The 12788-nt window shown below is 50.4% G+C and overlaps 1 protein-coding gene across 3 annotated transcripts in view; it reads left to right on the top strand.

Moving 5' to 3' along the window:
- Positions 1-12788, top strand: part of MASP2 (MBL associated serine protease 2) — a 34064-nt gene that overhangs the window by 3261 nt on the left and 18015 nt on the right. For 2 of the 3 annotated variants that reach the window (XM_006127053.5, XM_006127054.5), the window contains exons 2-4: positions 3004-3223; positions 5617-5794; positions 7376-7507. In XM_006127053.5, the coding sequence (XP_006127115.3) occupies positions 3004-3223; positions 5617-5794; positions 7376-7507 (530 nt within the window). Of the gene's footprint in view, positions 1-2552; positions 2738-3003; positions 3224-5616; positions 5795-7375; positions 7508-12788 lie in introns of those variants that run through there. The other variant, XM_006127052.5, reaches the window with a different exon arrangement.

Here is a 12788-nt window from a genome sequence, read left to right as displayed (position 1 = left end):
GGGGGCTGTTTAACAATCAGCGGGCCCTGAAAGCGTCTAGTCCTTTCTAGCTCCTGCCCATTAACCTCATTTACTGCTGCTGTTGCATGGGTTACTGTTGGCTGCCCCCTCCCCTCTGTGAAACTGTTCTCTGGATGCAGTTTGGCAGAGGTCCCTCAGGACATGTCTACACTAGGAAATTATTTCAAAATAACTAAATTCAAAATAATAACTCCCGAAATAACAAAAATCAAAACAGTGTGTCCCCACTACAAGGGAGCCTCGAAATTAGTTTGAAGCAGGCTCTGTTATTGTGGATGTGCTACCTTGACTTAGAGCCCCAGGAAGCACTGGGGAGTAATTACTTCAAATTACTCTGGGGAGTAGTCATTTAGAAATAGCAGCAGTGCGGCGTCCACGCTCCCGCGATTTCAAAATAAGCATCATTCTCCGAGGAAAGCAGGAGTGCAGATTTTGAAATAATCAGCCCCTTATTTTGAAATAACGGGCTACGTAGTGTAGCCCCTCCACTTATTATTTCAGAATAACTCCCTAGTGTAGACCAGCACTCACTGACTTCAGTTTTTCTCTGTGGAAAATGCCCTGGCAGGCTGCAAGTGACTGGCTAGAGAGGCAGACCCCTGGGAGCAGGAGTGCTGGGTGTGGTAGGAGGGCAGTAGGATATCCTGGCACAGCTCCACTCTGCTCACACACAGGAGCCTGTGGTTCTCGGTGTGCTGGCTTCCCTGGTCTCCTTCCCTTCTGGGTGATGGGTGCGGGCGAGAGATGGCGTCTGCACAATGTGTATGTGCCTCGCTCGCTCTCCTCTGGTGCTTGTCTGCTGTGGCCTGTATGCAGGGCAGCTGCGGGGGGAGAGGTGTTTCTAGAAAACCTTTAACTTAAAAAAAGAAATCAAACCAAGGAGGAGGAGGACCCCGATTCACAACTGGCCCGAATGGTTGCAGAATCTGTCCCTGTGATGGGAGTTAATGGCCCAAATCCTTGTGCCAGGGACTTCAGTGTGAGTCAACTTCCAGGGGAACCAGGGTATGACCTGCAGGCTGGATCCTCTATTGGTGAGACATGGACAGAGCTACACTGATGTGCACTAGCAGCCCTCACCCATTTGGTTCAGTGGGCTTTCCCCATACATGGGCTGGGGTTTCCCCTCGGCGCCAGTGAGCTTGGCAGAGACCTGGATGGGAGGGAGAAGAAATAGAATAGGTGATGCTGCTGGATCAGGCTTCTGGCCACCCTCCCACTCTCCACTGCTCCTTCTCTAGAGTCACTTCTGTTGCCATTGAGCTGTCTGGACTGTGGCATCAGTTTCTCAACAGCATTGCCCACATACTTGCTCCTGGCAGAGCTTACGCGGTCTCGGAAGATCCAGGGTCTGCAGTCGTGGTCACTCCAGGACTAGTACAATAATAGCCCTTGGCTTATTTTATAAGTTTCCCTTCTGGAGCAGAAGGACAGCTAACGCTTAAGGCGCATGGCAGAGAGGTTGGGGGATCCAAGCTGTTTTCAATTCTGCCTCCGACTGCCCATGCAGCCTCTGTCAAGTCACTTTCCTCTCCTGGGCCTCTGTTCTCCCATCTGTGAAGTGGGGAAACGGCATCATCTGTATTAAATGCAGGGTCCCATTTGGTGCTCTCTTCTCCATGCAATTTGCCACAACTCTAGTGGTAATGCTGGAGAAGGGGGAGGACTCCCTTTGTTCCCCTACTCTGCCGCTTCCCCACCATACCGCTTCCTGCATAAGTGTGCTGATGGCAGGGAGTTTCTCCCATACAGCTCCTGCCATACATAGCCTCCCTGCCTCCCCTGCCTCTCTGCATGGCCAGTTCTCCATATTTCCTCTTACTCCTCCTCTCCTCCTGCTGCTTGGTATGGCACGCTGCATGGGGCAGTGGGGCATAATTCCAGAACTGGATTTTTAACCCTATCAGCCAAGTGCTCCAGCATGCCTGGCAAAATGGCAACGGCTGGATGTGCACCTAAGGCACAGAACAACTTTCAGCCTCAAGAGATGTGGGCTGGATTAGAACCAGCATCTGAGAGCTTAAAGGCTCTGTGTCCCATTAATTAACCCCCACCCATCTGTCTGCATACCCTGGTACTTGAACAGCCTTCAGCACCATAGTACCCGAGTACCTCCTGGCCGGTACTCTTACAATCTTCTGGGTGGATCTGTGACCTTCCTTCCTGAAAGCTGCTGATAAAATGGATCAGCCAAGGGAGCTGGGTTCCCATCCGTTTTCTTCTTGGCTCTGTTGGCTAAGGCTGTGCAGGAGAGCAGGCTTCTAGTAATGTATTGGGTAATAGAACAGCTGGCAAGAGGGAGATGATGTTTCCAAACTCCCGGACCACGCCCTAGCGCGCACAATCTTGAGCTACCCTGTACCTGCCCCCACCCCCACCCCCACCCGTCCTCTCCCCTTCCTCGGCTTCTCTTCACAAATACCAGCCCCATTGCTCATCCCTCCAGAGAGGTGGGGGCTGAAACATTCAGAATCCAGCTGCACTTTCAGCTCCGCTTTGCACTTTGAGCCAGGATTGACTTGGGCCCTGTGCATTGGGCACAGGCCCGCTCTGCTGTCACTGCTGTTCCCAGAACTCAGCCGGCTGAAGGGGGAGGAAAGGGAGATAAGCATCAGAGTTAAGCGCTGGACAAACACAGCAAAGCAAACTCTCTCTCTGGAGGCATATGCTCCAGGAGAGGCTGCTGCAGGCTCTGGTTAGACAGTGGAAGGATGAGGTGAGTGCTGCCAGGGAGACTTTTCTTAGGCATGGGGGGTTCACTAGCTCTTTGTCCTGTTTTTATGCAAGGAAATGCAGCCCAGTTCTCCTGCCCTGGGTTTTGTGTCAGCTGCACTCTGACACCCTGGGCACTTACCCAGGTGTAAAATGAGGATCATCAGGCACAGAGAACTTGACTAATGCCCGAGTGCCCTCGGTGTGTAGGGAGCATGATCTCTGCGCTAACGTTCACTGCCATGACTGTCTGTGTTCCGTTTGGGGCAGGCTGTACCTGCTCTTAGTGGCCCTTTGGCATGGAATGGGTGGCAGCATCCAGCTGCAGAAGATGTATGGGAGGATCACTTCCCCCGACTTCCCAAACATGTACCCCAACAACAAGGAGAGAACCTGGAATATCAGCGTCCCCACGGGATACACCATCCGGATTTACTTCACCCACTTTAACATGGAGCTTTCCTACCAGTGTGACTATGATTACGTCAAGGTATGCAGAGCCGCAGGGCAAAGAGGGTGTCCGTGGGTGTGCATGAGGCCTGTGTATTCTAGAACTTTGTGTCTGTTGACTGCTGGCTGTATGGCAGACCTATGGGTTGGGGGGGGGGGGTGTTTGTACTAACAACATGGAATTGCATGTGCATTTCTGTAGAGACATGTGCATTAATCAAGGTAGTTGGATTTGTTCTGTCTGCATCGACTGGAGCTGCATTTCCCCGTCCATGCTTGAATTGAAATGTGTATACCAGCATATGGCACAACCAGAACTAATGGCAGAGGGCTGGGGTTGCAGGAATCGGTTTATCTTATGGGCAGATCTCTTTGTGAGACGGGTTGTGTGCCAGCACCGGCTTGCCCCACTGCAGCAGGGAAGGGAGCCCTGCATCTGGCAGTCTGGATTCAGGCAAGCCACAGGCCAGATCTGCCCTGCAGGTGTTGTAAGGTTTGGGCTCAGCTGGTTTGCAGGTGATGCCTTCACAGGATTAGGAAGTCCCAGCCATGTTGGGAAAAAAAACTAGAGCTGGTCAAAATGCAGAATCTGCTCCCTGGGCATATTGGATACATGGAAACTTCCTTTCAGACCACGTGGACACAAATCAAAATTTCTCTCAAAATGCTATGGCTGAAAGTCCATTTTGGAAATACTGAAACAAGCTCACAAGTGCATTACTTCTACTGTTGTAAGAGTTATCGGTTATCTTTTAAGCCATCTAATAGAAGCAAAACACTTCAGTCTTGTTAAAGTGAAGTCCTTCAGTCATTTCTCATGGACAGTGGTGACAAAATGATACGTCCCTGTGATGCTCTTCAATTTTCCTGAATCACCATTTTTTTGTCCCGACCACAACTGTTTGAGCAGCTTTGCAAAATACTTGCATCCCACGAGAGCTAGGCTGATGAGACCTAGGTCAAAAGTGAGACTTGGCCCAAACAGCAGCATCAGGATGTTCATGTTTCATGGGGCAAAGCTTGTGAAAAGAAAGGGGCTACTGGTCTAATTGGGGGAAGTGTGAGAGAGCCTGAAAGAGACGCTTCTGGAGCCAACTCAAAGCCTGGCTGCTTGGGAGATTTTAGAGGTTGGCCAGAACCTGTTATGCCTGCATATCATTTTTATGACAGTAGTGCCTAAAGGCCCTGATATGAGGATTGGGGCCCATTCTGCTAGATGCTGTACATATACATATGCTTGTGCCTGGAGAATTTCAAGGGTAGCATGTGATGAGTGCCCAAAGGAATAGGGGAAGAGGGGAGCACAAGGCAGCTATCTCAGCACAGCAGCTTGTCTAGCCCTGTTTGATATTGGTGTTAGCTGGGGCATACATGTAGGTCAGCGTGTGGCTGGGGAGCTGTATCCGCTGGGCACATGCAGGAACCAGATCAGGCATCTAAACTAAAATCTTAATCCCCTCATTTACTCCGGTGAAATGTTCCTTAAGGCCATGGTACGTTTCACCACGGTCTTCTCTGAGGCTTCCCCCTGTCAGACCGAGTGCTCAGTCTCTTATCCACTGCTGTAATTTACCTGCGCTCATCCCCCCCCAGGTTCAGTACAAACCCCAATTATCAAAAGTGGCCTGGTGACATCCAAACATTCAGGGGAACTTGGGGAATTCAGTGATTCCCGGTAAGAAAACATTGCACCAGAGAGCATGTGGGAACTGGGAGACCCAGCTCAGTGGGGCTTTACTGGAAATGTAAAGCAGTGTGTGTGTTTAACCTGTGTTTACCCCGATCCCTGCTCCAGCTGGGGACTGGCCATAGCCCAGACGATCACTCCCACATACCGCCAGGAGTCTGACTTTGGGTCAAAAGGAAAAAGCAAAGAGGAACAAGCCCCACTGCAAACAAGATCCCATGCTGGTGGCCCAAGCTGGTCTTGTGGCTTTGTTGGGGTGGAGGGAGGGTTCAGGCAATGAACTTTCCAGTCAAGGATAGAGGGGAGAGAGCATGGGGCAATCACTACCCACTGGGGAATCTGACATGCGGGATTGTAGAAGGGAATTCAGATGGAGCTGGGCTTCATCACAAACGTGCCTCTGAGAGTGCTGCAGTCGCTAACCCCCCTCCCTCCTGGTTGTGGAAAGCCTGCCAGGAGCAGGGCACCCTCAGCTCTGCCAGCGCAGTGCTGAGCAGGTGGCCAGGGCACATGGTGGATATGCTGATTCATTGGGTCCCCATGCAGCCTACCTGGCAGGTCCTGTGGACCCCAAGCCACGAGTCGAAGCTGCTCTTGCTAATGCCTGTCATGGTGGATCCTGCTCCTGGTCTCCCTTATTTTGGGATTGCAGGATGAACTCCATGCCCTGGGAGAAGGGAGGGGGGGGAGAAGCAGAGGTCGGAGCTGAGTGTAGATGTGACTGACTCCCCCCACCCCCTGCGCAGATCAGCTCTGGCGGGAAGCTGGTGGCCACGCTGTGTGGACGCGAGAGTACGGACACGGAGGAGGCTCCGGGCAACACCACGTACCACTCCATTGACAACACCCTCACTGTGACATTCCGCTCTGACTATTCCAACGAGAACCAGTTCACCGGCTTTGAGGCCTTCTACGCAGCTGAAGGTGAGTGCCCAGCCCAGCTATGTGAGGGCCTGCACCCCTCCTGGGCTCATGCAGACTCTGGCTGCTAGCACCAGGGTCTGGCCAAAGGAGATGGCTGCACTTCCCAGGTGGCTGGAGACTGCCTGCTGCTACTAGGGAATGGGGCAAGAGCCACTGTATTTGGTACAGGTCGTGACTTGAGTGAGTGACCCCGACTCAGGACATCTGAGTTCTATCCTAGACTCTGCCACTGTCTCATTGTGTGACCTTGGGAAAGTCTCTTCCCATCTGTGAATCTCCTCCTCCCCCAGGAGCAAAGCGGGAAGACTCTAATTTACCACACAGGGTTTCTGCGATGGTTAATTAACACCTGTAAACCTCTTGAGAGAGCACCAGGAGAGCAAAGCGTTAGGAGCTGGATTCTTCCTAGGACAATGGAGTATGACGGGAATCCGTGTGAAAACAGAGTGCAGAGCTAGGCTTGTTAGAACAGCGGGTAATAGAATAGTCAAGTAACCGCATGAATTCTTAGCAGTTAGTCGACTTTTCTATAGTCCCCAGGGACGGGGCTGGCAGCCAGTGCGCTCCTGGCCTCACTCTTGGGAAGCCCCCTGCCACTCCATACTGCTGCCGCTGCATCAGAGGCAGCAGCGTGGGGTGCCAGGTGGAAGCCAGTCTGCAAGGGGAGCCAGTTTTAAAAACCAGCTCCCCGTGGAGACCGGCTGTCTCCTGCCCCACACTGCTGGGGTAGCAGCGCAGGGTAGCAGCAGCCCCTGTCCGCCGGGGGTCTGAGCTCCTTGTGGACAGGCTGCTCCGCCTCCTATGGAACAGCCTCTGTCTGCGGTGAGCCTGGGCCCTTCATGGGCTGATAGAGGCAGCAGCGTGGGGGGGGGGGCAGCCAGGTGCACTGTGGAGCTGGTGCAGGGGGGAACTGGCTTTTAAGCACAAGCTCCTGCTTCTCCCCCTCCTTGCTGCCTCTGATACAGAAGAAGCAAGGGGGAAGGGAAATGCAAGTAGTCGATTAGATTAACTGATAAGCCTAGGCTTATTGGTTAATCGTATAGTCGACTACTCCTTTACATCCCTAGGCAGAGCTAGCATCTGTAATCCCTGTGCAAGATGGCATTGTTACAGCCAGCTAGGCGGAACTGCTGCCAGGCGGGGAAGGCAGAATCCTCTGTGCTCCCCTTTATGAGCGGTCAAATAGTGTCAGGTTTTAAACTGTAGATGGTGCCTTATAGCAGGGAGTCTTCCAATGGTACAATCTAAGGGGAGGGAGCCGGGGAAGAAGTGTGTTTCAAAAGCCCCAGTGATTCACGAGCACCAGACTCGTTCACTTCCAGTGGGAACTGTGCTCCTGCCTGGCTTAGCCTCCTCTGAAATCCCCACCCCTTAGGTTTAACATGGAATGCCAAGGACAGAAGGACACACAGAGTCACAGACAGACACACACAGAATGTTATACGGGTATTGAGTCAGGTTCCAAAAACATGTCCCTGCTCTCTCCTTCCCCTGCTTCCATTGTTCCCATCTCTCTCCTGCACAAAGAACCTCCACCATCCCTGTGCAGTCAGTTAATGCTGCTGTGTTTCAACCCGCTAGATGTTGACGAGTGCAAGCAGCTGATTGACGGCGAACCGCTTTGTGACCATCACTGTCATAATTACTTGGGAGGCTTCTACTGCAGCTGCAGCATTGGCTACGTCCTCCATGAAGACAAGAGGACCTGCTCAGGTGAATTTGCTTCTCTGCCCATGTGCAGGGAGGGCTGCTCCCTCCTGGTAGAGCAGGTTTCTCTCCACCTCTAGACAACCAGATCAATAAGCAACCTGCAGCATGGCTAAGTTCAGAGCTGGCTTACTGCCCTTGCAGGCCAGCTGATGTTACCCTGATGGTACCGAGAATGAATCAATGCACACGCTTCTCAGCCAATGGCCTCCTGCTCCTGGCATTCACCAGCCCGGGTGTCAGTAGCAATGTTCCCTCTAATTTTTTTCCCATCCATGTGTAGAATACACTTTGTTACATGCACCAAGACATGTACAGATGTGCACCACCAATTGAAAACACATGCTGCTGGCTGTGGGCACTCTGCCAATCAGCTGGGCGGCACCTGAATCTCTCCTGGGCAGCTGCTCAAGTGTTCAGCTTACAGGGAACGCTGGTCAGCAGCCTGGAAAGAGAGACCAGTGCTTGACTAGGCATGTAGGTTAGAGTAGTTCTGGTCCCTACCAGAAATCATCCCTCCAGGTCAGGTTTAGGCCTGTTGGCTGGAGGAAGGAAGCCTGCCCCATGGCTGCTCATATCAGAGCTTCAGTCTGTAGGGCTGCCAGCTTTGCCCCTGCGGCCATCACCCCTCCCTTCGGAGCACAGCAATGATGGATAATACTTTGAGTCTGATGGCACTTCCAGACGTGAGCTCAGGGCTGCTTTGAGGAGGAACTATCTGCTGATGAGTGACAGCGGATTCCCAGCTCAACTAGAGAAATAATGTTACCTGGTGCCTAGGAGAATTCTCATGCAATTGACACTGGCCTTAGAAACCCAACCCCAAATAGGTATGGGGGCCAGGCATAGCTCCCCTTCCCTGAGGGGATCCATGGCAGGGCTTACCCAAGCCGGTGGCTGGCTTTCTCTCCTGCTTCTTACATGCACTGGTGGAAGGCTTACTGGACAATAAGGAGCGATTGTCTGTCTGAATCGGTGCAAAGATCAACACCTCAGGCTGCATTCTGCCTGTAGCCAAACGTGTGCAGACTCCTGGTGCCAGAGTCATGGCACGTGTGTGCTTCACTGACCAGGAGCTGCACACGGGGAGAAGCAAGGCCGCTTGGTGCTCTGCTGATGCTGGTGTGGATGGACGCAGCGGGCCCTCCTTCTCTGGCTGTGGATTTAGATCTCACCTCTGAAACTGGAGCCTGTCTCTGGATCTAGCTCCCAGTCCATTGCAAACACCCCTACACTGTGGGGGTGTTTGGGTCTCATTCAGGAGCCCGTCTCTGTAACTCAGATGTTTCTCTAGGGCACCGTTAACTCCTGCCCCAGTTCCCTTTTCTCTTCCCCTCATTGGGGGTTGTAGCAGACCGGGAGGCCTGGGTTTGTTGGTTGTTTTAAAACAAGTCTCCCATCTTGATTTAAAATGACAAGTGCTGAGCTCATTCCCCACGGTCTGTATGGAAGCATGCTGACTGCTGAAGCTGTCCTTTGAGTTTTTGGCTCCGACCTGGGAAGGCTGATGCTGGCTGCTGCCTTATTAATTCATTCTTTTTTGTCCTTTATTTTCCAGTGTGAGATAATTAAGCTTCTCCTCGCATAGGCAGAGATCAAGACACATGTGCCAGGAAGAGTTGGTTCGCCCTTCTTCCTGACCTGCCCATTGCTGCAGGTCACAGTCAGACAGAGAGCCCTAAGTTCCTCTTGCTTGCTTGATTACTGACTTGTGCATGTCTGTTTCCTTCCTTCCAGACTGGCCTCCTACAGACAATAAAATGCCTTTCCTGTTCCTACATTCAACTGCAGCCTTCCCTTCATTGCTTTGCATTGCCCTGTGCTGCTGAGGAAGGGAGACGGCAGATAAGGCAGAGGCTGATAAGAGAGAGCTGTCCTAAGGGGGCCTGTTGGCAGGACAGCTAGCTGGAGAGGGGACTGCCTTGGGTCTTAATCACATGGCTTTGCTTGCTTGATTGATCAAAGTGCTGCAACTAGAGCAGGGCCTGAACATTCCCCTCTTTGAACGCTCGGTAAGTTCAACCCTGTTCAGACTCAAAGAACTCAGACTCATGCTCGTTTTCAGATGAGCCCAAAATCCCCCATTCTGAGCATGCCGACACCATAGGATGCTCTGGATCTGGATCCAAATTCTATAAATTTAGCCACTTATGCCACTGGAAACCCCACCCCGTTGAAATGGTGCAATGTGGTGAACCCTCTGTAAAGTCTCTGGGCGCCAAGTGAAAAGGGAGCCCCATCTCTTGCCTGACAAAGAGCTCCAAATCTAGCCACAAGGCAGCTCAGTTGCACTAGAACGTCTCCTATGCTGCCACATGTCCTCTGTCTGCCACTGACAAAGAGAGAATCCTGGAAACAGCAGAGCGAAGAGGTGGATTTAAGTGGCTCCATCCAGTGCCCATTTCCTTCTTTATATGTGGCCAGGTTAACTCCTGAAATTCAGACCATAGCATCCGTCCATGCCTCCCCTTTCCTATTTCATGCTAATCCAGGGGCTGGCTAGGTCACCCTAGGGAGGGTATTCACTGGCAATGTTCCAGGCCCTGTTTTCTGGCTGCAAGTGGGACATCCACTAGCAGAGCTGAAAGACCCCAGGAAAAATCCCCCTGAAGATAAATCCAAGCTTTAAATTAAAAAACCTCAGCAAATTAAGGAGCCTAAAGATAGTTTAATAGCTGTGGAGCCTCTTCACTGCTGAAGTTTAAAAAAAAGAAGTGAGTATTTTAAAACAAGGCTCAGTCTCTCTATCCCAGTCTCTGCTTGTCTATGCTCAGTTCCCTCATACCCCAAAACCCTGTTCCCAGGGAAGACTGGGAGGAAAGATGGTCTAATACAGGGGTGGGCAATAAGATGGACACACTTGCCAATGTTAGCCCCTGGTGGACCACCAGTATTTTATTTACCCAGGCCTTTGCAGGTATGACCGCTAGCAGCACCCGTTGGTCTCAGATTGCTATTCCCAGCCAATGGGAGCTGCAGGGAGCAGTATCCTGATCCATGCTGCTTCCTGCCACTCCCATTGGCTGGGAGATCTGATCTGTGGCCAACAGGCGCGTCTGTATCTTCAGAGGCACGTGTAAATAAGGCACCAGCGGGCCCACCAATGTCTAACTCTGGTGAACTGCACCTGGCCTGCTGGTTGATTACTGGTCTAATAGGGCATCAGATGCAGACTTAGGAGACCTGGGCTCAGTTCCTGTGTCACACTTGTCAAGTCACTTAATCTGTGCCTCCGTCCCCCATCTGTAAAATGGGAACAATACCACTTTCCTACCTCATAGGGTGTTGTCAGGATAACTCATTTCTCCCCCTCCCCCATGATTGTGAAGCACTTAAATATTCTGATGATGACTGCTATATTCAAACCCAGACAAAGGTCACAGTATAAACTTAAAAAACAAAAACTGGTCTGGTTGCACTTTATAGACTAGCAAAACATATAGAGGGTATCATGACCTTTCGTGGGCACAGCCCACTTCTTCAGATGACCGGAGTTTTGAGTTTAGGATGTGCAGACCCAAAATGATAAGGGAGAGGGTGGGGAAGGAAAAAAAAGGAGGGGGGGGGGGGACAAGAAGCAGAGGTTATGGAAATATCAAAGGGAAAAACAGGAGGGCAGAACAGGCAATCAGTAAGCACCTGAAGATTGGATAGTTAAAATGAAGCAGATAAGGCTCAAGGGCAATAGATAGGGAGGGTACTAAGAATCTACACAAAGAACTGTTTGCACCTTCATTGAATGTTAGGTTGGTAATGTCCCAGCCATTCCTCATCCTGATTGAGGCCATCTCAGACGGACTAGCTCTTTCTTGGGTATGAAGGCTCTGTCCTGATGTTCTTGATCTTATCTTGAAGGCTGCATCCTGCTCACAGGAGCTCTGTTGGCTTCTGTGCTTAGAGCTGCTTGAGATTTTCTGGTGGTTCAGTGGCGCGATTTACGGCCCACTGCTTGTTAGAAAACTAATGAGCCAGCGGTACTGAGCTCACAGGTTTAGAGGGGCTCATTTTTCAGAGTTCAAGTCTCCGGCGAACAGCTCGCTGTGATTCTAATAAAAATATGGGCTAAGTATAATTGAGCACTCTCTGGGCAGCTCTAAAGGTTGGTCTGAGAAACCCGGGCGCTGCATTACTGCCAAGAGCTTCTTTGAAAATTATTTCATTCTTTTTGTGCTGACTAGTTTATGAGTTTATGAGATCCATGAAGTAAAAATACAGCCCCTTTCAAAGGCAGCTCCCGATAGCCACATCCAGGAGATATTGAATAGAAAAGTAGAGCTGGTCCTAAAGTGTTTCATCTTCAAGCTGCAAATCCCTTGGTCTGGCATGAGGTATCTGGTCATCTGGCTTGAGCAGCTGCTTGTAGCTATGCACCAAGAGGGTTTATTGGTGTCTGCTCACATGTACCTAAACTGTCGTATTGCAAAACCACCACCAACAATGAGTCTCAATAGACACTCTAGGCCAGTGTTTCCCAATTTTATTTGACTACGGAACCCTTTTGAACTGGAAAGAATTTTGTGGAACCCCTAATAACAGTCTAATATATGGAGCTGAAAAAGTAGACCACAGATAAGTAAACAAATGCTAAACAAGGTCATGAGATCAACATTTATTTTAATTGCAAGTTTAAAAACAAAAATCACATAATTTTTTAAAAATCATAACATGTTACTTTAATGGAATTTTCTCGCAGAACCCTTATTTTCACTTCATGGAACACCATTTGGGAAACACTGCTTTAGGCTCCAAGGAGCCAGTTATAAGAGAGCATGAAGAATGAATTGGCCTCCATCTTTGTCCTTCAGAATAGGGTTTACGACAAAGGACCCATTTTCTGAATTAGTGAAATGTCTGCAATCCCCTCTTCTGGTTGATACTGTGGCAGCATCTAAAGATCCCAGTCACAAACCAGGACCTCATTGTACTAGGTGCTGTACAAACAATGCAAATAGACCTTGCCTGCCCCAAAAAGCTTATTCACAAACACGTTCTTTGTGCTGAATTAGATTAAAAGCTTTTGGGCAATTCTGGAATAGGAATTTCCTTAATGAATCAGACCCATGGTATATTTAGTCCAGTGCTTGGTCTCTGACAATGGTCACTTCCAAACGCTTCAGAGAATGGTATAAATCCCTCATAATCAACAGTTCTGAAATACACCTCTGTGGGACATTCCTTCCTAACCCTGGACAACTGATAGGGCTGCCTTATGTCCTGTGTTGATCTCCCTTAGAAATTTTGATCCTAGGCAGTGCAACTGTAATTGTTGCTTTTATCCTATTAAAAT

Source organism: Pelodiscus sinensis, chromosome 24, assembly GCF_052426305.1.
Source record: "Pelodiscus sinensis isolate ZL-2025 chromosome 24, ASM5242630v1, whole genome shotgun sequence".
Lineage (NCBI taxonomy): Eukaryota > Metazoa > Chordata > Testudines > Trionychidae > Pelodiscus > Pelodiscus sinensis.
This window is presented reverse-complemented; position numbering and strand designations above follow the sequence as displayed.